The sequence below is a fragment of the Ptychodera flava genome, chromosome 7 (assembly GCF_041260155.1).
Source record: "Ptychodera flava strain L36383 chromosome 7, AS_Pfla_20210202, whole genome shotgun sequence".
Taxonomy (NCBI): domain Eukaryota; kingdom Metazoa; phylum Hemichordata; class Enteropneusta; family Ptychoderidae; genus Ptychodera; species Ptychodera flava.
Genome location: NC_091934.1, coordinates 19542793 through 19565174, shown reverse-complemented (window position 1 = coordinate 19565174; position 22382 = coordinate 19542793). Strand labels below are relative to the sequence as shown.

Here is a 22382-nt window from a genome sequence, read left to right as displayed (position 1 = left end):
GTAATGTTAGTCGCTGATACCGAGAAGTCAGTTTGCTGTCAGTTCAAAGGAAGATTGCCGTGTATCTGAACACTAAAGCCATCGAGTACCAGCAGTTGGAAGCCTATACGAGTGATGTTGTGTTTGTTCATGACTGTATAGCATCGTTGAATTCTGCTTGGAACTCTGTCAACAGGTTTATGAAGTCTTTTGATGTTGACTCACACTAAATGCCTGTAGATGTATCATTTAGATATTTTCTTTTGAAAAGTGTGTCGAGTTGAACAATATTGTATGTTTATAGAGAAAGTTTCATGTATTGAACTCAGAGATACTGTAATACATTTTTCTTGGTAATAATTAATTTGATATATCATTAATTTTACCATTTGCTTCAGTGTTTTATTTTATGTTTAGTATACAGCAACGCCTATGCGAGCAAAAGCCCCTACGACCATGCACAAGTCAGAAAGCTCACAGTCCCAGTATAAAATTTAATTATGAAACGTCATGATAGCAGTTTGCTTGTACGTATGGCTTACATTATGCAATATCGTTTTTTCCGTACAATGGTTTCCCTATGGAGACGGTAATGACGGTGTAGACATATATCAAGAAATACTGCACTAAATTTCATGAAACTTTTCACAGATGACAATCTCAGAACATTATCATGATACTGTGAGTGTCATGTCAATTATCTGCTCATTTGCATATTTAATGAACTTTTGTTATTAGTGACATAACTCTGAAATTCCTGCACCAAACTTGATGATACTTGCAACAAATATTGATCTGATACATATCTTATTATACTTAGAAGCATTGGGCAGTGTCAGTTAACAATAGGTCATTTGCATATTTTATGAGGTTGTGTAATTAGTCATATAACTATAAAATTACTGTACCAAATGTGACCAAAGCTGCTGTAGATACTGATCGGACATGATATCTACTTGTGGTGTAAAGCATTTAGTTGTGTGGACTCAATTAAGGGTTCATTTGCATATTAATGAATTTTGTAATTAGTGTATTACTCCAAAATTACAGCATTAAATTTGATATAATTTGCTCATATGTTGATCTGATAAATATCCAATTGTACTGAGAAGCATTGAGCAGTTTCAAGTTAATAAATAGCTCATTTGCATATTTCATGAAGTTTTATAATTAGTCATACAACTCCGAAATAACTGCATCAAATGTGATGAAAACTGCAACATATACTGAACCGACAGATATCTTACTGTGTTGTAAAGCATTTATATATAGTAGTGTGAAGTTAATTAAGGGTTCGTTTGCATATTTTACAACTTTGTAAGTAGGTATATAACTCTGAAATTACGGCACCAAATTCGGTGAAACGTGCTACAGATATTGATCTGATAAATATTTAATTGTGCTATGAAACATTGAACAGTGTCAAGTTAATTTAGGGCTCATTTGCATATTTAATGAACTTTGTAATTAGTGATATTACTCTAAAATTACAGCATTAAATTTAATGAAACGTGCTACAAATGTTGATCTGATGGATATCTTATTGTCCCATGAAGCATTGAGCAGTGTCAAGTTAACTAACAGCTCATTTGCATATTAAATAAAGTTTTGTAATTAGTGATTAAACTCTGAGAGTACTGTGCGAAGTTGATAAAACCTGCTACATATAGTAATACAACAGATATCTGATCGTTCTGTGAAGCGTACTACTATTAATGAACCTGTTGTAAAACGCGTGAGCATATTCAGTTCACATCTGGATATTTTTATCCTTGCGTTGTGGCTGTTAAAGCAGGCCCCTGCCCCGTACTAAAACTTTGATCATCGAAACGTACAATATATAAGGCATAGAATATTTTTCAGCCTCGCGAATTTTAGTTTGTTTCAATCCAACTGCTGGTGTCAGAGGTATACGCTAACTACTATACTAAATATGAAAGATGCGTATGGCGAAAATCTAAAACAGCTACCACGCGACTACTTGAGCAACTTTTGACAGCGCTGAAATTTGTTTTACAAAAAACGTGCCAACGATTCAGTTCACTTCAGAGACTACTCCTGCCGAATTTTTAGAGACATTTTTATTGTATCTTAAGTTTTAGTTTCAGCTCTCCCTTTGGAAACTAAACGTTTTTCATGTTTGCCACACCCTTCGGTCACAATATTTTTGACATATGAATTCGTTACATTTCATTTATTCCCTGTTATGATTAATGGACACCACTGTTGATTTTACATGGCCAAGTTCACTTTAAGGCATTAAGTAGTATCACTTATTTGTTGTGTTTCTGTTACAGTTTCCTTCCCTACTCCTGGAAACATCAGGGGTATAGTTTGTCCACATAGCCAGTACCAGATATCTGAGGTCCACTGTTGTTCTTTACAATTATAACACGATTGGAACTAATGTGGGATAATTGGTGAAGGAATGTCGATTTAATCTGCAAATGTAACCTCATCTACTTTTCTTTTTAAGTTACACTCTTGTTTTTATGAGTGATTTGTAATATTGCAACATTCAGTTATAGGACACCTAACACTTTTGAGAAATTTGAAATAATATGAAAATCCAATTATCCCAAATTAGTTCCAATCGTGTTTTATGTTCCAGGCTTATTATGACTTGTCAACGAAAACATGTGTAGTACACACAAAAGTGTCCGCATCCAGTTAGCCGGCCAACGACACAAGAATTTACCTTCAACTAGACCTACTTAAATGTCTTAAGATGCTTATTTAATTGTTTGTTTTGTCTTTCAAACCATGCCACAAGATACGCCGGCTATTATCCAAATAGAAGCTGCATTTTCAAATGAATAGCCACACCTTCAATTTGTACCGATGTATCACATACACCTCTGAAAAATCAGAAATCCCAAGCACTTCTTTGGCATATAGAATGCAAAAGCTGCATTTTGATTATTAACTTAAAAAGTTTATGTATTTAGGCCGCAGCGTCAAATTTAAATTTTGCCTATTGTGATATTCACTCTTTCTCTCTTGACAAGGTAACAATGGGAAACCATTTTTAGCCTAATATGCTTATGTCTTCATGAAAAATGCACGCTTAAAGCACTCAAAATGGACACCAAAGTAATCCATTAAAATTGTGTAAATTGATTCATTGAGTCGTTTCAGTACATAATCCTACTCCTTCTACGCACTACGTAGTCTTTGAAATCCTCAGTGATTTGGGCCTCATATATTTAACATACCATCTAGAACAAAATCACCAATTAACAGTAGCTGTGGTGAGTTATACAAATTAAATCCATTTAAGTGCTCAATAAGTAACATAATTGGGGAATGTGATAACGTCGGCATTTACGTGCGTGCAATTTAAACCCTGTTAGACACCGTCTCAGATTGTCGCATAAGTTCAAAAAGCGAAATTCATTCGTTTACCGGGGAGGGGTATGACCTCCATTCAGTTAGTGTTCTTCATTTCGCTCTTTTATTTTGTGATCTCAAGTTCTTTCTGTGTAAAAATAAAAAAAAACTGCACACTTGTGCCAACAAATTTTAAAGGAGCTGTTTCTAGCTCGTTCGTGTCCCAAATACAATTTACCGACAGTAATATTGTATCCTAAACCATAGACAGATGCCTAAACATTTCATTCATCAAATAATAAAGATAAAAGTATCATTTTTTAAATGTGCTATAAGCGTCTGCCTGCTCTACCAACACCTGGTCATTTCACTCTCACTGTGTTGATGAAACAGCACTGAATATTGCTGTCTTCACGAGACGAATAATTCTCAGTACATGGTTCTCTTAGGCACGCGTCAATATTTCGAATTTTGGAACTTTCGTTTAGGGGAGGGGAGGGGGTTTTGATCTTAACTAGGAATTCGTTTCTTGAACTTATGCGACAATCTGAGATGGTCCCTCTTTCAAATATGCGGTATATAATATCAGTATAATCTGCGTATCACCTGCGCATTCCAACATTATAATATAATTAAATGACCTATATACGGTGAACAGCTTGAATTTACCAGCCTATCCATGCAACATATGTTAAACCACCTAAGAAAGTTTCGCACCGGGGAAAGGTTGTAACAGGGCTAATGATGACCATAGGCGCATGGATTGTTTCACCCTTCGTCTCAAGGACATGCTAAATTCCTATTACGTCAACAATGTTCTGGCAAATGATTTTATCACATGCCTCAAGCCTCAAGCAGCCTCATGTATCGTAGGATGCCAGGACAACTTTGGTGTTTGTCTATGAACAAACTACACAATTCTTCACAAAAGCTAGCCGACGCATAACGTCACCCACCTTGAGTGACTAGGGAATGCAAGAAAAACCAACAATCACTCAGACAAACAGTGATCCAAATACGTTAGTGTGCCGTCGTTTATTTTTTTCATGTATTTGGGCCTATCATGGAAATCAGCACGTTTGAAAGGTTGGCCCGTAATCTGTTGAAAATAGCAACAAAATTTAACACTAACTCAGCCATGGTTTATGAATGCTATGGCAGTTATTGTTATATTACCATGCCCTGCCCGTCGCATTTTGATTGGTCGAGCTGAACCACGTGACTGACCACAAATACACAGTAATGGTTTGTTTACATGCCCGTGAATATGAATAATAATATTAACAACTCAAAGTATCGTAACTTTACAGCTCAAACGTAAATCATAATCAATCACAAAATAAAATGGACCACTTGTAGGTCAAGTTGAGATACTTTTTTCTGAAAACATCTTCAGATATGCCATTTTTTTACAGCGCACGTGACAGTGCGTCGCGTTTTGCTCAGTTTCTGGGGCCCAGTTGTCGTTCGCTCCTGAATTTTTCGAAATTTTGACGGTTTTCTCGGGTTCACTGATAATATAATGGAAATAACAGACTCCGCTCTGACCATTAACGTTTATTTTATGGGCTCGAGGAAAGCCAAATTAACGGGCTCGGCAAGCCTCGACCATTAATTTTTAGCTTTCCTCTCGCCCTTGCCCACAAATAAACGTTAATGTTTCAGCGCGTCGTCCATTATTTCTATAGTATGTACAAGAAAACTGACACACAAACGAGGGCGCCACGTGTAGGCTGCCGTCTGTTTTGTAAGCTCTGTAAACTCATGGTAAATTTTGGTGGTTCCATAGCCCAGTGGAAGTTGAGAATGTTTGTACATGTCCATCAATACCTAAAGACCTCGAACATCCTTCTCTGGACCGTTTTCGTGCTGTGTATCGTTGGTAAACTAACATTTGAAAGACCTCAGAAAATGGACAGAGCTGAAAATAATCACGATAGTACCATCTTGAATGGAAGGCTTTGTCACTCAAACGAGGTATCTCATCACAATAGTAACATCTTGAACTTGAATATTAGACTATCGTATTGAAATGAGACACTTCAAGCACTGACATCACCTTCAGAAATCACAAATCATCTGTTTTGCAAACTGAAAAACCTTGGCATTTTGCGAAGATATAGAGGGAAAGAGGTGGCAGAAACACAGAGACAGACCCTGGGATATCAATAGAGGAGTGAGGTTTCCAAATCTTTCTTATCCTAAGATAAACACACATTTGAAATGTGATGCTACTGTAACTAGTGCAAAATTTGCTTTGGTTAACGTGTTTTCTGTGATCATCTTCTGGATAACAACATAGACTTTGTGTGTTATCAAGAAAACCTGGTTACAAGAACACGAAACAGCTGTAAAGTCAGTGTGTTTACCTCAACTCTACGACATAAAAGATCATCCAAGACAACACAGGACTGGTGGTGGCACTGCTGTGGTTTATAGAGAAGACCTGTTCAAGGTCAGGGGCCGTGGATAATTAAGGCATGCGCACGGTAAACGAAACTAAGTGCGTTTGGCCGAAACCCCCTCCCCCGTCCTAAACGAAAGTTTGGAAGTGCGAAAACCAACCCAGCCTGATTCTGTATCATACCTACAATCGGTACGGTGTTTTCAATCGGGTTCGAGCCCACAACATACAGCATCCAGTCACCTAGTGGAGAAGCAACAGACAGAAATACTCGGTCAAATCACGCATCACGCATACGCTCCCACCACCACTGACATACTCTCTCTAAAATCAATCTTTGTTCAGCGCCAACTCGACAATAACGCAATGTATCCAAAATGGTTGTTACGTTATTTTACACCGTGCACTGAACCAAAAGAATAGTGTAGCGCAGGTGTCGCACTGGCCTGGTACACGCCAAACAGTATAGCGTCATATTTGCGATACAGTAAAACGTGGAGCGAAATGTTGATATTATACAAACATGTCGTGCGATTTTTCGCACGGTAATCAAAATACAGCCGACCCCCCCTAAATGCGAGAGTTACGTTTGCCGTGCGCGTGTTTTAATTATCCACGGCCCCTTAGTAAGACTCATGATGGGGCAGAATATTCGTTTGAATTTGCTGAATGGAGTGTTACTGGCAAGAATGGAAAGATAAAGCTTGTAACAATATACAGGCCTCCATATTGAACGGTTCATCCAGTCTGCCCCAATGTCTCCTTACATGAATTTGAAAATTGCCTGGGTAGTATCGTAACTTGCAGAGAGCCAATCCTACTATGCGGCGACTTCAATATTCACGTCAACAACGCTGAAGATCTATCAGCCCAGAAATTTAACAACACCTGCTTTGCAAGGGACCTCATTCAACATGTGTCTGTTCCAATCCATGAATCTGGAAATAAACTGTGCTTAATCACTACAAGAGATGACCATAGACTTCGTATCACTTAAACTGAGAGTAATCACTTTCTTTCAGATCACTGTTTTGCTCTTACTCACTTGAGTCGTGTTGAGTGGAGTATCGACAGCAATATGTTATACTTCGTGCTAGAAAGATCAACCTAACAACATTCAGAAATGATATGCTATTGTCCTCTCTTTACGACCCAGTTATTTTGCAGAGTAGCAATGTGGATACATTTGTTTCCACATATAACAGTGTAGTAAGCAAACTCTTAGATAAACATGCTCCAATGGTTTCGAAGAGTTTATCCTGGCTAAGTGAGCATATTACACTTGTCAGAAGACTGAGGAGACGTGCAGAAAGAAAGTGAGACGACATCAAACTGTAATCAGCGGACTAACTTTTAAACATTTGCTTGTTCTGAAAAGTACAGAAACAAAGTCAATGACTGCCATGGTAATCAGAAAAAGCTTTACGGTGTCATTAACTCATTGCTAAAACCAGCCTATATCACACCTTTACCAGATCACTCCACAAGTTTTGAGTTAGCTAATAATTCAACAGTCATTTCTTAGAAAGAGTTGACAAAATCAGAGATGATCTTGATTGTCCAATGGGGAGATATGTAACGACAGTAAGGTGTACTTCTAGAGTAGTTACTCGGAAATTTGAAGTTAGTTTTCCAATCAGTCACTGCTGATGAAGGAAGCACATATTAAGGTTACCATCAAATCATCTGTAAGAGTGTGTTGAAGAATTACTTCCTATTATCACCTGTATGATAAATTGTTCTCTTTCAAAATGGAATTTTCCTTAGCTGGAAAGAAGCTATTGTAATACCACTGTCAAAAAGCCAGGTGCTGGTACAATGCTGTCCAACTACAAACCAGTCAGTAACTTAAGCTTTGTATCAAAGCTTGTTGAGCGGATCGTCGTTGACTTAACAGCTCACATGCAGGCAAATGCCCCGTTACCTGAGTGACAATCTGCATACAGGCAATATCATAGTACAGAGACTGTACTCGGCAGGGTAACTTCTGACTTATTTCAGTGTAATGGAAAAGAGCAGCTGGTGGTGTTGCTAATGGTATTGCTGGATCTTAGTGCTACCTTTGACACAGTAGATCATCAAATCTCGCTCTACACTTGCATGTTATCTGAGTAATAGAACGCAAAGAGTACTGCTAGCCGACAGTTTGTCTGAAAAGTTTGGCATATATCAGATCTGTTCCACAGCGATCTTGCCTTGGACCGGTTCTGTTTACAGCTTCTTCGCGAACATTGTTCCACGTTATAAACAAACATTTATTTATACAGTCATGGTTATGCAGACGACATAGCTGTTGAAAGTGTTTGCACCTAGAGCTACTGTTCAAATCACAGCACTTGAATGTGTAGAAAACTGTGTTTGTGATATTCAAAATTGGATGTTAGAACATAGGTTGAAACTTAATGATAACAAAACAAAACTTGTGATTTTTGGTACCAAACAATAGCTCGGCAAATTAGCTTGTAGCCATCGCTAACGACAGAACCAAAATTGTTAACAAGGTTCTTAATCTAGGAGGGTATCTTGATTCAACCTTGTCGATGGAACACTATGTCAACCAAATTTGTAAAAAAGCCAGTCACAGCTTATACAACCTACGACGTATTTGTCAATATTGTAATCAAGACACTACTGAAATTCTTGTTGACACTCTCCATAGGGTCCGTGGCTAATGACGGCCAAGAAAATTCTAATATTTTCTGACTTCGACGAATACGTTTTTTGGCGTAATTTTAATTTTGGGGTTAGTTTTAATTTACTTATTGCATTTTATTGTACTCGCCATTCAGAATTCGACGCGATTTTCGAATTCGGTTTTGTCATTATGATCTCCAATTTCAAATTCGTTTTTAAAATTCAGAAATCAAAATCGAAAAACCAGAAACGAATAACGGTAAATTTTACACGGGTGCTAGGGAGTCTTGCAATAGATTGTCACATTTGGATATCAAAGTGTAGCGAAGATCAGAGAAATGCGATCCTAATTAATGTTTTATACTGGACCATTCTGTCGTGTTTTAATGGCGATAATCTTCATAATATCCTCAATTGACGATGTTTGTGGTCCGTAGCTAATGACGGACAAGTATAATTTTAATATTTACTGAAATCGACGAATTCGGTTTTAAGCCTAATTTCAACTTTGGGGGTTAGTTTTGAAATCCATTCATTATTAAGAATTTATATAACGATATTCAACTTTGGTTCTTCAGTATCCGTCTCGAATTTCAAAATTTGTTTATGAAAATTCAGAAACCAAAATCGAGAAAACAGAAACGAACAATCGTAACTTTCTTTTGGATGCTATGGAGTCACTTGATAAAATGTCAAATTTTAGGTATCAACAGTGTAGCCCCTGTGACTTTTTCTTGTTAGTTTTAACTCGTCGACGCAAAGAAAATAGCTATCTATTTATTTATGCCAAGATCTCGTAGATTGACTCGAGTAATTGGCAGCCCGACATCGGACTGTGCGGGGAATTTCAGCGATAGGGTGCGCTATTTACGGCATCCATTCCCCCATAACTTTGAAATACTGAACTTGCCAAACGTTGAAGCAATTGTCCCTTCAATATTGGGGTGACTTAATTCCTATCTCCTGTATTGAAAACTACACAATATTATATGCAGCACAGACGAGCTTCTTTCTGTTTCTATGGAACAATACGAGTGTATGTGATAGACGTTACATAAGTAGGTAGAGGGTCTTGATTATCCGGCACCTCTCGTTCCGTAATAGGTGAAAGGATACACATAGTGTGTGAGTAGGGGTGGATGTGGGAGGGTTATCCCGGTTGCTTCTGTACAATTTTTAAAAAATTGTTTGACAAAATGGTGCTTTTGGGGCATTCTTAAAAGGACGCCGACACAGTTTCAACTTCTCCTTACGATATCAGTGTTTTTCGAAACCGTCCCCGCATACCCTCAAACTTTTTTCCAAATCTTCCCGTCAATTCTCCCACCCTGTGTTTGTCAAAGACTTTCATCAGCCTTCAAATGAACTAGTTTCAGTCGGTAGCTTTTCCGATTGTGACGCATTGTAGAGTGGTATCGTCACTGACTGATGGCATTACAATGAGTATTTTATTGAATCGCATATAATCGTATGCCCAGTGATATACATAACAAATCAGCAATGTGCCGTCTTTTTTATTACACTCAGCATGTGTGGTGTTTAGAGATTAAAAAATTTACAACTGATCATGAATACCGTCTAGCGCAGTTATTATGAAGATTATCGCCATTCAAACACGACAGATATACCTAGTATATGACGTTAATTAGGATCGGGTTTTCTCTAATCTCTGATCTTTGCTACACTGTTGATATCCTAATCAAATGTGACAATCTAATGCGAGACTCCCTAGCACCCGTGTAAAATTTAACGTTCACTGGTTGTTCCTAGATGCACTTCTAAAACTTTTGGAGATCGCGCATTTTGCTGTATAGCACCAAGGCTATGGAATTGTCTTCCGCAGCAACTTAAAGAGTCTCCGTCAATTGAGAGTTTTAAAAAAGAACTGAAAACTTATTTATACACTAAGGCTTACAAATCATACATGTAAAGACTTTGTTGTTTTTGTAAAGCGCCTATGGGCAGTTTTTTTGGATATATGGCGCTATATAAATTTTTCATTTATTATTTATTATTGTGCCATTGAAAGCAACAAAGGGATTTTAAAAAAACATTCGACCGAGCATGTACGTCTTGTACAAGCTGGTCTACATCGCTGTACTTCAAGTGATCTTGACGTTCGTATAAAAGGTGATTTCGGTTAACGTAGGTTGCGGGTAATTCGAATTTTCGTAATGCGCATCGTATCTGCGCACGCGTACGAGCGAGCGTTCTTTGCGGAAGTGGTCTTTTTTTCGCGATATAGCATACAATTACTTTGAGGTGCGACTTTAAAATCTGGTTTGTCAAAACAGTTTACACCAAGATAGCAAACTTTGTGTAACAGTCCCGTTTTAAGTGTGACAAATGTGGGATTATTTGCAGTATTTAAGTGAAATTAAAGTTTCGAATATATCAAACTAAACAGGGATCTGTCGCTAGAGGGCGCTTCAGTGTAGCATTTTTTGTATTAAAAATGCCCATATCTTAAAAAATTGTGCGGTGACCCCAATTTTTTTCGTTTGATTCGAAATCTATATATTGTTGGGCTTAATTTACGAGAGTTTAAAGAAAACGTAGATTTCAGATCATGACATTTGTAATGAAAATATCAAAATTTGGCCAAACTTTGCTCTTTTTATAAAAGCACTATTCATGGAAACGTTGCTATATTTTCTGATATTTTCAAAAGTAGATCACAAAACTAATATAATACAATACAGGGACTTGTGTTTTATAAAATCTGTCAAATTGTTTTTACTATATTTCAATTTTATTATTCAATAACACTAGTTAATCGAATAATACAACATTTTAACCAATTTCAGCTAAATGTTTCCGCGGGACAACATAAAGGGCGCCATATCCCCAAACTTTGCATGGGGACCCCGTCTGTTTTTCTTATTTTTTAACATTTCATCTCATCCCAGACATCTCTGAAAGTTTCAGAAAAATCCTGATTAAAGTCACTGTTAGCCGCAATCTACCTTAATTGGAATTTCTGTTACTATTTTTCTTTCCAGGGACTAAAGCTTCGCAATCGTCAGAATGCCAACTAAACGAATAATCCTAATTTTATTGACGATGGGAATTGCCCTGTATTTTTTGCTGACACTGATCGACACGGACAAAATCTACAAATATGTCAATGATGGCGCTGTACGGAAAAGTATGTCGCAAGTTCCAAGGGCCAGAAACATCAGCGGGAGCGACGGGAATATGTTTTACAACGTTTGCCGCTACATATGGAACCAAAAGCCGCGTCCAAAGGAGGAGCAAACTTATAAAGCCCTTCGCAAAGAATGTTCATGCGGGGAAGGTGGGCGTGAATCGCGCAGGAAAGACTCTTTAGCTCGCAGGAAGAAGGAGTTGGAAGAATGGAAGTTGGACCAAGAATTGAGAAAAGAACGTTTTGCGGTTAACACAGCCTTGTCCCCTCTGAGTTATCCTGGAAGTGGACTTGTCGTCGAGCCAGGTATGGCGATCCCAGTAACTCCATTGAATCTGCACCCGATAGCTCTCGAATGCTTGCGACATGGTTTCCATAACAACGACATCATGATTAATATGACATGCAGCAAGACACTAGGAATGATTTACCTCTCTGTAAATCTACATGAATATAAGCTATCAACGTCGACTAAAGTATTCGGTAACAACACACACAGCTTGCAAATCCTTTTGAAACGCACTGATGACGTTTCCCGCTTGAACATTGACGTCATCAACAAATTGCTAGGTCAAATTCATTATCGTAGTGTTTACTATGACATTTTCGCACGGGACGTCATCAGTCTGAAAATTCACAATTTTACATCTGAAATAAATGTTCTGATAAAACGATCAACCATGCCTCTCCTATATGACCCTGGTCCTCATAACAACATAGAAGGCAAGGTAACCATAGTTACGAAGACTTTTGAACGCCCGAAGAGTGTTGAGAATCTTGTCCAAAGTGTCAGAAAATACTATCCCAATATTACCATAGTGATCGCCGACGATTCAGAAAATCCGTCCCCCATCCGTGGCGACAACATTAAATATTACATCATGCCATTTGCTGAAGGCTGGTTTGCTGGACGGAATTTGGTAATCAGCCAAGTTCGCACCAAGTACTTTTTGTGGGTCGATGATGATTTTGAATTCACTGAAGGAACTGATCTGCAAAAATTTGTCGACAAATTGGAAGACGCGGAAGAGCGTTTGGATGTAGTTGCCGGAAACCCTGGAAAGAAAGACGAGAAAGCATTCGTCAAGACATTTTCTGTCTTTGAAGGAGACGAGAGTGGAGATTGCATCACCAGGAAAATGGGCTCGCATCGAACGATGAAGAATTTCCCACAATGCCACAGGTCTGACTTAGTGACAAACTTCTTTATGGCGAAAACGTTATCGGCCAGAAGGATAGGGTTTGATCCAGAGTACAAAAGAGTGGCCCACACAGAATTTTTCATCGACGGGCTCGGGCAGCTCAGTGTGGCTGCATGCCCTGAAGTTACCTGTAAGCATGCACTCTCCTCACCTCAAAAATATATGTATTACCGACGGCGGCAAGATGATCCAAAAGATTTACAAAATAGTGTCGATCATACACTGTTCAAGAACAACCTCAAATGTATTCGATTTCATTAAATAAGAAAGTAAACTGCGCTCATTTTAAGGTAGGATTGGTTGAAAAGTATATACAGGTAGGATCTTTTTCCCGTTTTTCGCCGGTGTTTGTGTGTTTAAGAAATAAAATCAATGCTTACCTGTTTCAATATATACAATTTCATAGAGAGGAAAGCCGATGAATATTGAAGGTTATGGGTTATTGCCATCAACCTATGATTTTTTTCTGATTCTGGTACTGTGGGATTTTAAAGGGTCTTCTGTTGGCAGAAGAATATATATATATATATATATATATATATATATATATAATATATATATATATATATATATATATATATATATATATATATATATATATATATATATAGTATGTCTGTGTGTGTCTGTGTGTGTCTGTGTGTGTGGTATGTCGAATTTTACTTTTGACAACTAAGACATTCGTCTTTGAAAACATTACCCAGTGCTTTAAGTCTGTAGGGCAATTACTTTGTGTTTCATCATGAATAGAACGTGTTCTTGTTTTCTGTAAAAAATATTTTAGATATTACACCTGGTTTTTGTTTCAACATGTGCAAGTCAAAACTGTAAATTCCTGCATTGTAAGATTTTACACATTCTCTTGTTTTGACCTTACTTCCCATTACGCTAATATGATCGATTACTTGACGTTTTGTCTCTCAGTCTGTTTTTATTGGCTCAACTTGATAGTGAGAAAGTGATGAATTTTGTATGTATGTATGTATGTATGTATGTATGTATGTATGTATGTATGTATGTATGTATGTATGTATGTATGTTTGTATCTATCTATCTATCTATCTATCTATCTATCTATCTATCTATCCATCTATACTATCTATCTGTGTGTATACCTGCGTGCGTGCGATTAAGCATTTGGTCAAATGTAACAAAAAAGGACATCGACACCGATATACTGAACAGTTCATCTGGACTCCAATATGTATGACCTGCTGTGGTCAGTTGAGGACGATCTAATAGTATTGTAAAATTTAAAACGGCCGGCATCGTTGGCATGGTGTTGCAGACTTACGGTCACGGTGAAATGGTAGTGTATGACCATTTCTCAGTTTTTGCTACATGGCTCTTCATGCAAGCTTTTCAATCACCTGATTATTTCAGTGTTTGCAGCGTGACAACAAGAAATATATATCACCTCTCCGTCACAGAAGCCAGTCCACTTAATTCACTAGTACGAAAGTGGAGAAACAAAAGATTTTTTTGGTATGGCCCTGAACTGATAATTATTATGATTGACGTTTATGTTATCACGACAGCCTGTCTGTTCAACTCGTTGCCATGCCAGCATCATGGGTGATTTATGTCTCGGGCGCTGACGTCTCTATCAAAAAAAAAGTTTGCACCTGAAAACTCGAGCCAAGCCAGAATATCAACATAAACATCGAGAGGTCTTATTGAGCCGAAAACAGAAATGATTTTCAAAACACTTTCGACGTTGTTTGCGGTGTTAGTCGTTGGCCTAAATCTGCAACAATGTAGGTATTCAACTTTTTATATGCATGTTAGTTCGGTAGTTTTTTTTGTTCTGTGACGTCATATTTTGTGGCTGGATTCTACCAGTGCGGTAACTTTCTGATTCAATATGGTGTAAACTACACGAAATAACATCTTACTGAGAACTGTTGATCAGATCCTCCTTGCATACGATTGCTTGGTCGGTACAAGAGACTGGGGATTCTATTCCCCAATTTAATTTTCATTATAATCGACTAAATGTATGTTGAGGGATATCCAGCGATTGGGATATTATTTTTAATCAATTGCTACGAACATGTGATTCAATTAAGTTCAACCTCTGTGACGAGATGCTCCTTTAGTGAGCTTCAAATCTGAGTGTTGCTTGTACGATAAATTGATTACGCTTGCGTTTTATGGAGCCAATACCTGTAAGACAACTGTTATCAAATATTCATCATCATTATAGGAGAACGCGAAGGTCATTACCAAAGTGTTGCCAGGGGTAAAGTTAAGCTTGACAAATTGCTTTGTATGATACTAGCGCCCCAATGAAATCTACCGAACTCCGTAATTCAATGACTGCATTTGCAAATATCATGTCGTCCCATTTACTTCTTATCTTACTATATAAAATGTGTATCACCATCATTTGGCTCATTCGTGAATTTATGTCTGCCTGTTTCATTTTGGTTTATTGAATTTGCGGTCGGTTATAACGTATCTGAATAGGCCAGGCGCAGCAGCGTTGCCCCGACTTGTGGATCGAATGGCGTGATAACTGCTACCGCCTGTACGACTGTGAGCTGGAATGGACGATGGCCCAAGCAGAGTGCGTTGTTGCCAGTCCCCTCGGCCATCTTGTCTCCATTCACAGCGTCGAAGAGAACGACTTCGTTTTCAGTCTGCAGGGAGGGGCCAATGACATCTGGATTGGATTGAACGACAGAAGGGAGGTAGGTGAGCGTCGTTGGGATTCGGCTGTAGCCTCCATCGATGTCGCTAAAAATCCAAAAATAGCCAAGCGCCAATTTTTTTAATTACTTCCGAGTTAGCGACAACCTTTCGCTAAGCAGTAAATATCACAAAATTGTATCACCCGAATATGTACTAGTAGGCCTATACGGCAAAACATAAAACGCAGCAATCACGTGATAGATTTAAGTACCACATGTAGGCAAATTATTAAAGGAAACGCTGTATGTACAGGCGATCTGTTGGCACAAGATAACTAGCCGTCAACTTTCTTCGTGTAATGGAACGAACTATTTGTGAAGTAGACGTAAATAGTTCTAAACGTTTCAAAGTATTATTATTATGTGTGTAGTTTATTTCAAGGTCTGTACTCGTGGAGCTCATCATTTCTGAGCATAGGACTGGTTTAGATTCATGTCGGTGTTAGCACAGAGGGCGCACGATTGGAAGGCATTTTGTCAAAAGCAAACAACAGTAGATAAACTTACAGATTGGAGCCAAGAACACAGAGAAATTACATACATACATACATACATACATACATACATACATACATACATACATACATACATACATACATACATACATACATACATACATACATACATACATACATACATACATACATACATACATACATACATACATACATACATACATACATACTAACGTGCAGACAGACGGACGGACGGACATTCAGAGAGACATACAGACTGAAAGATACTTAAGCGGGTAGGACAGACATTTAATCTAAGTTGATTGATACACTTATGAAGTTCATACAGAAAGGAAAGAGATAAAATGAAGGTAAGATAAGTACTCGCTTTCCTGAGTCACAAACTTTACGTTTCTAGAACTTAGTGCCTTGCGATTAGGAAAAAAATTCTTTTGAACAGTTCAATTTATCCATAAATCGACCATATCTTACAACATTGAATTTCATTTTAAACAGACTTTGTTGTATTATCCCTTTTCACCTTCCAACAGAAAGGAAACTGGGAGTGGACCGACGGCACACCTTTTGATTTTCATCTTTGGCAGCCCGGCGAGCCTAACGACAGCTGCGGCCTCTTCTGTGACGAAAACTGCGTTGAGATGCAAGTAACAAGTGAATACGGTGAGTTGAACTTCCAAATTCATCCTAATCGCCGACTCGGACACTTTCATCACGCATGCGTGTCCAGAGGGACAATCTCGCTTGTCCTTTGGCATAGCATTCCCAAATTCTATGCTATGCAGAACTTCTTAATGATTTTTACTGTCTGCAATACGATAATTTGTAACCTAAGGAATGTCTGTTCAAGCCTGAATTGTACAAGAACACACGAAACTTTCGAAGGTGTATGATTGAAATTGTAGCGTTCGAGGACATCAGTTGTGATGTACATAACTTTTCAGAAGGAGAAAGTCGCCAAACAAAAAGATGACGGCTTCACCGCTAAGCATATGAGGATAAAATCTTGAGATGGCGGTAAGTGCTTGTTTACCCTGTCGTCATCGGAGACAACTGAACAATCATGGGTTATTATTTCGTTACAAACGACTGTTTTTCTTTCACATTCGTCTTTGCAGCTGATCGATGGAACGACAAAGATTGCACAGCCAAGAGGAGGTACATGTGTAAAATGCCTGCTGTCGACCCACCACTCAAGGGGGGAAATTAAACTCGTAAGTTTACTGAACATATTATAACACTGTGTCTGTCTGTCTGTCTGTCTGTCTGTCTGTCTGTCTGTCTGTATGTATGTATGTCTGTCTGTATGTATGTCTGTATGTATGTATGTATGTATGTATGTATGTATGTATGTATGTATGTATGTATGTATGTATGTATGTATGTATGTATGTATGTATGTAGTACGTACGTACGTACGTACGTACGTACGTACGTACGTACGTACGTATGTATGTATGTATGTATGTATGTATGTATGTATGTATGTATGTATGTATGTATGTATGTATGTATGTATGTATGTATGTATGTATGTATGTATGTATGTATGTATGTATGTATGTATGTATGTATGTATGTATTTATGTATGTATTTATGTATGTTTGTATGTATGTACATACGTACGTATCTATCTATATGCCTATGAGCGTTTGCTGTCTGTTTGTCAATCTATCTATCTGTCTTAGTACATTTCTTCTAATGGAAATCTGTTTTCCTTTCCCTCCTATTCAGATATACCATCAATTCGCCTACCTTTAAATGGAATATTACACAGTACAGGATGAGGATTAAAATACCAAGAGTGAACTATATCCAAATTTCGCGTTTGAAAATTAGTAAATGTAGAGTTTTGAAATTTATAAAACATTAAATACATTATATAAGCTTATATGACCGCCGAATAAATTGCCGATGACATTTCATCGCAACATGTTTGAAAAGCATGATTCATATATTTCTGTGTTGTTTCGCATGTCCTGGTTTTTGATAATGAACTTCCTACTCCCGGCATGCAGAGCGAAAAAGTGAGACGATTGAATGTTGCTTGTTCTCAATTACTGGTAGAGAGTCATGGTTACTGGTAAAATTAACTGCAGGATCGCCGTGTTTGTCATAAACTAACCTTCAGCTATACTTCCTTGAGCATTTTCTGGGTGATGAAAAAAAGACTCAGTACATGTGCCGTTGTAATGGTTGATAAAAATTATTCATCATTGATTTCATCACTGCGCAGTCTCAAGAAACGCGTCATGGGTAAGGAATGAAAACATATGTTACGTCATTTATGATCTATCAGGTGTGAACATCTGTCCAAATCTGCATTTGGTCTCGTCGATAGCAAAATAATCTTTTTTCATTACGTCCGTCTTAAGATGTATTAAGACTAAGGTATAATGATAAGATAAGGAAATCCTACAGATTTAGATTTCTCTGTGTCATGTGCGAAAATTCACTGGTACTCTGTCACGTGACTATACAGTAGGCCATCATCCCGGGATGGGCGCTGTAATTAAACTTGACTTGTTGCAATTTGAAGACACTGTTTGCAAGTTCGGGGCAAGTCTAAACTTTTGAGCCAAGATGCTGTACAGGGTGCTTAGTTTGCTTTTCATCGTCTGGGAAGTCAGTGCCGTGTATTACGAGGCAGAAGACAGTGAGTATATTTCAGTCATTACGTCATTGCACAAGAAATATACAATTTTTGTACTGTCATAGTCGTTTTGTTTTGTTTTCCTTTTCTCTAGAGAAGCATCCCTACTCTACTTCTATGTCATTTGCATAGGACGGCTTTCCTAAATGAAACTTTCAACTGTTCTCTCACCAAATCACGAATAACAATCCGGGTCTCCGTGCATAGTTAAGTACTGAAACAAACTACTGTGTAACATTTACCGATATTTGAAATTCAAAATGGCTGCCGTACCTGTTCTAACTCCATGACAAGAAGTGAAATTTTTGGTGTTCGAAAAACTAAGCCGGCGAGCAATTTTGTTACACCAAGAGCTTTAAAATAAACCCCCACAAGTGGTAGGTCAGAAAAGAATTAGAAAAGTTCGAGAGTCCGAATACCTGTCTCTACCATTCTACCTTAAAACGTCCTCTGCTTTTCCAAGAGTATTCCAGCTCAGTATGTCCTCAGTATTGGTATCCCTACAAGGACAGCTGCTACAGGTTCTTCGACTACGAGGTGAACTGGTCGTTGGCGGAATCTGAATGCAGGCTCTACGGATTCAACTCTCACCTGGTCTCCATCCACAGCGTGGACGAGAACGACTTTGTGTTCGCCTTCCAAGGCGGCTTCAACAACATGTGGATCGGTTTGAACGATGCCGCGGAGGTCGGTTACAGGAAAACTTGTCGTTTCCTCCTATTTTATTTGTTAGGTTTATTATAAATGCGCCGTAATGCATTAAACAGGAGATATAAAACGGTGAAATCTGCGAAATGTATACCACATCAAACTGGGATTTAGGATATCATATCTGATTCTTTTGAAAATTTCAAAATTTTCATGAGACACCATACTCTTGCTCATTGTCAATAAAATGTTTCAATTTTTCATGACATTTAAATCTAAATAAAGAAGATATTCAGAAGAAAGTGCTACGCAGAAGAAAAATAGGGTCTACTTATTCTTTTTTCAGTTGATAAGTTTTCTTTCCTGAGGGTATATAATAATATCCATTAACACCGCGCTGATATGTGTTTTACTACATACTAAAATGTCACACCCGGCCACGTATTTTGGGCTTCGCTCATTTAATTTTTGCTGAGTCATTGGACGTTAAAGTTTGAGTTGAAAAACAGAAATTATGTAAAATAGCGTTTTATGGTATATTTGCTTGACTTATTGGTAGGTGTACCCGAGCTGCAATTTTGTTTTACTCTTTTCCTCAAATAATCGAATTTTGACTGTGATTACTCAGCAAAAACTAGATGAGCGAAACCCAAACACATGAGCAGGTGACATGTGTAGAATGATCATACCACTGTTATTCAGGACTATTTTTGTCTCTCATCAACAACTTTGTAATTTTTCTTCTCGGTACCCTGCCTGTATTTTGTTCACAGACAGGAACCTATCGGTGGTCAGATGGAAGCCCATTCGATTTTTACACCTGGCAGCCTGACCAACCAGATCATAGCTGTGGTCTCCGCTGTAGTTCAGACTGTGTAGAAATGGCTGCCTGGAGCAGTTATTGTAAGTATAGCAGTGAACTAAAGTCAGTTTAAGGAGAGTGAACGCAAATAGTCATTCCTATTAGCTAAAATTTGACACAACATGTACTATTATACCATACATGTTCTAATATGGTGACATATGACACACAGTATTGTGCTGCACCCTACACAACACGACACTACGCCACACCACACCACATCACACCACACCACGGCACTGCACTAGATTGCACTCACTACACTACACTACACTACACTACACCACACCACACCACACTACACTACACTACACTACACTACACTACACTACACTACACTACACTACACTACACTACACTACACTACACTACACTACACTACACTACACTACACTAGACAAAGTCATACTACACGTCATTACACTGCCCTCGACCACACGATAGTGCACCACGCCACACTCCGCAACGCCACACCACTCTTCGGTACAATACACCTTACAACTTTACATTACACTAGACTACACCACATAGCACTCCATTTCACAACACCACACTCCATCATAGTACATGCCATACAAAATGTTTAGCGGCATCAAAATTATAGTATTCCAGCGTCAGAGGAAAGTTTACACTCACCATTTTTATGATAATATAACACAGATTTTCACTCCAACTACACGTTTCAAAACTATGCAAATCAATGTCATTATTTCTGAAACGCTTTACTAGGGAAAGTGCTGAATAGCTACGATGCTCAACATGTTAGCATGGAAGGGATGGATAGTTCCTAAACTTTGCAATAACCTCAGTATCGTAACCCTATAATACCATGTTTTCAGCCGATAGATGGAATGACGAGGATTGCGACCAAAACAGAAGATTTATCTGCAAACAACCACAAACTCTTGCTTAGATGTAAGTACTCACCAAATCATGAACACGTTTATGATGTTATAATAATGAGCGGTCGTGGGTAGAATACGTAAAGAGTATAAGTTGTAAACGAGATACGTATACATCAGCAAGGAATGTGTATCAGAAACAAAAGCACCATAGTTCTCTCTCTCTCTCTCTCTCTCTCTCTCTCTCTCTCTCTCTCTCTCTCTCTCTCTCTCTCTCTCTCTCTCTCCTCTCTCTCTCCTCTCTCTCTCTCTCTCTCTCTCTCTCTCATTCATTTGCCTGATTTCAACTGAAACACAATACAAGATGCATTTTGCTGTGCCAATCTTGTCTTCAGTAAACCGGACGCATGTCTCCTTTGCTACAGTTGCTTGTCTCTCTAATGATACCAGAAATCTGAAAAGCAAATTTTCTCTGGAAACTATATATATTGAAGTTTTATTAGTGCTATGATTGAAACTTTGAAAGTGACTCAACCTCAGTATAGCATCCAACGAGACTAATAAGACTGGATCGAAACGCTTAACTTATTTGTATGTTTATTTCTTTTTCACAGTACCACATGCCGTTCTCCAAGAACTGTTGGTAGGGGAAGGGGGTTGTCTGCCTTCAAAGATATCGTCACTCCTTCAATGAAATCAATCCTAAACACCTTCAATTCAACATCAAGTAAATAAAGTTGAAATCGTAATGTGATGGTACGCTTCGTCTGCTGTATATTGTTGTGCGATTAGCGAGAATGAGAGTGTGTGGGAGCGACAACAAATTAAGTTAAATTAGAATATCATGACCGCAGTGTACAGGGAAGTTGTCTTTTGTGAAATCGTAAATAAAGGAAAACAATTGAAATTAAATGGTTATTATTTGAAAGCGAGAAGGGAATTTTCAAAAGGTTGGGTGTTTAGAAAAATTATATAAACCGCGTTTATTCACCAAATTTAAACTTTACTGGCCCATTTAAACTTTACTGGGCTGGCATATTTTAAGTTTTCCGTGGAGATCGGTGATAGGTGTGTGTGCAGTCATAGACTGAAGATAGTGTAGCAGACACTCTGCTTAATTTGGAATGAGTTGGACTTGGAAGGTGACCTGTTACATAAAGTATCTAGACACAGAATAAGCTTACAGTGTATCTAGCTGTGCGGCCAGCCCACATAACGGACAACTGATCGGACAGACAGACATTGAGACATACAGACGGAGATAGACTCGAAGGCACACAGGCTAACAAACGCACATATTGCGTTACTGTTTAACGCTGACTGGACTTTGCTAGCATCCTTAGTGAATAGACAGACTCATTAATAAGCCATGTAAAATAAGGGACGATTGTCTTGCGGACGAACTGACTGAATGATTCTCTGAAAGGACATCCACGGGAAAGTTAATCAGAGAAACAGGCAGACAGACAGACAGACAGACAGACAGACAGACAGACAGACAGACAGACAATTC

At 38.2% G+C, this 22382-nt stretch overlaps 4 protein-coding genes across 5 annotated transcripts in view; 3 read left to right on the top strand and 1 right to left on the bottom strand.

The window, feature by feature from the left end:
- Nucleotides 1-22382, bottom strand: part of LOC139136967 (uncharacterized) — a 412563-nt gene that overhangs the window by 124829 nt on the left and 265352 nt on the right. The window lies entirely within an intron of this gene.
- LOC139136365 (beta-1,4 N-acetylgalactosaminyltransferase 2-like) lies at nucleotides 11411-12958 on the top strand. The gene has a single exon (XM_070704090.1). It carries the CDS (start codon nucleotides 11411-11413, stop codon nucleotides 12956-12958), a length of 1548 nt encoding a protein of 515 aa, XP_070560191.1.
- On the top strand, nucleotides 14304-17800 carry LOC139136961 (C-type lectin lectoxin-Thr1-like). Of its 2 annotated transcripts, XM_070704837.1 has the most exons (5): nucleotides 14304-14454; nucleotides 15167-15390; nucleotides 16397-16526; nucleotides 16982-17077; nucleotides 17599-17800. In XM_070704837.1, exons 1-4 carry the CDS (start codon nucleotides 14391-14393, stop codon nucleotides 17071-17073), a joined length of 510 nt encoding a protein of 169 aa, XP_070560938.1. In that variant the 5' UTR covers nucleotides 14304-14390; the 3' UTR covers nucleotides 17074-17077; nucleotides 17599-17800. The 2 variants fall into 2 exon arrangements, with proteins under 2 accessions (XP_070560938.1, XP_070560939.1); XM_070704838.1 differs by lacking the exons at nucleotides 14304-14454; nucleotides 15167-15390 and adding an exon at nucleotides 15799-16216.
- On the top strand, nucleotides 18010-21623 carry LOC139136962 (C-type lectin LmsL-like). Its single transcript, XM_070704839.1, has 5 exons — nucleotides 18010-18520; nucleotides 18981-19204; nucleotides 19939-20068; nucleotides 20867-20942; nucleotides 21484-21623. The coding sequence occupies exons 1-4, from the start codon at nucleotides 18448-18450 to the stop codon at nucleotides 20938-20940; spliced, it is 501 nt and encodes a 166-aa protein (XP_070560940.1). The 5' UTR covers nucleotides 18010-18447; the 3' UTR covers nucleotides 20941-20942; nucleotides 21484-21623.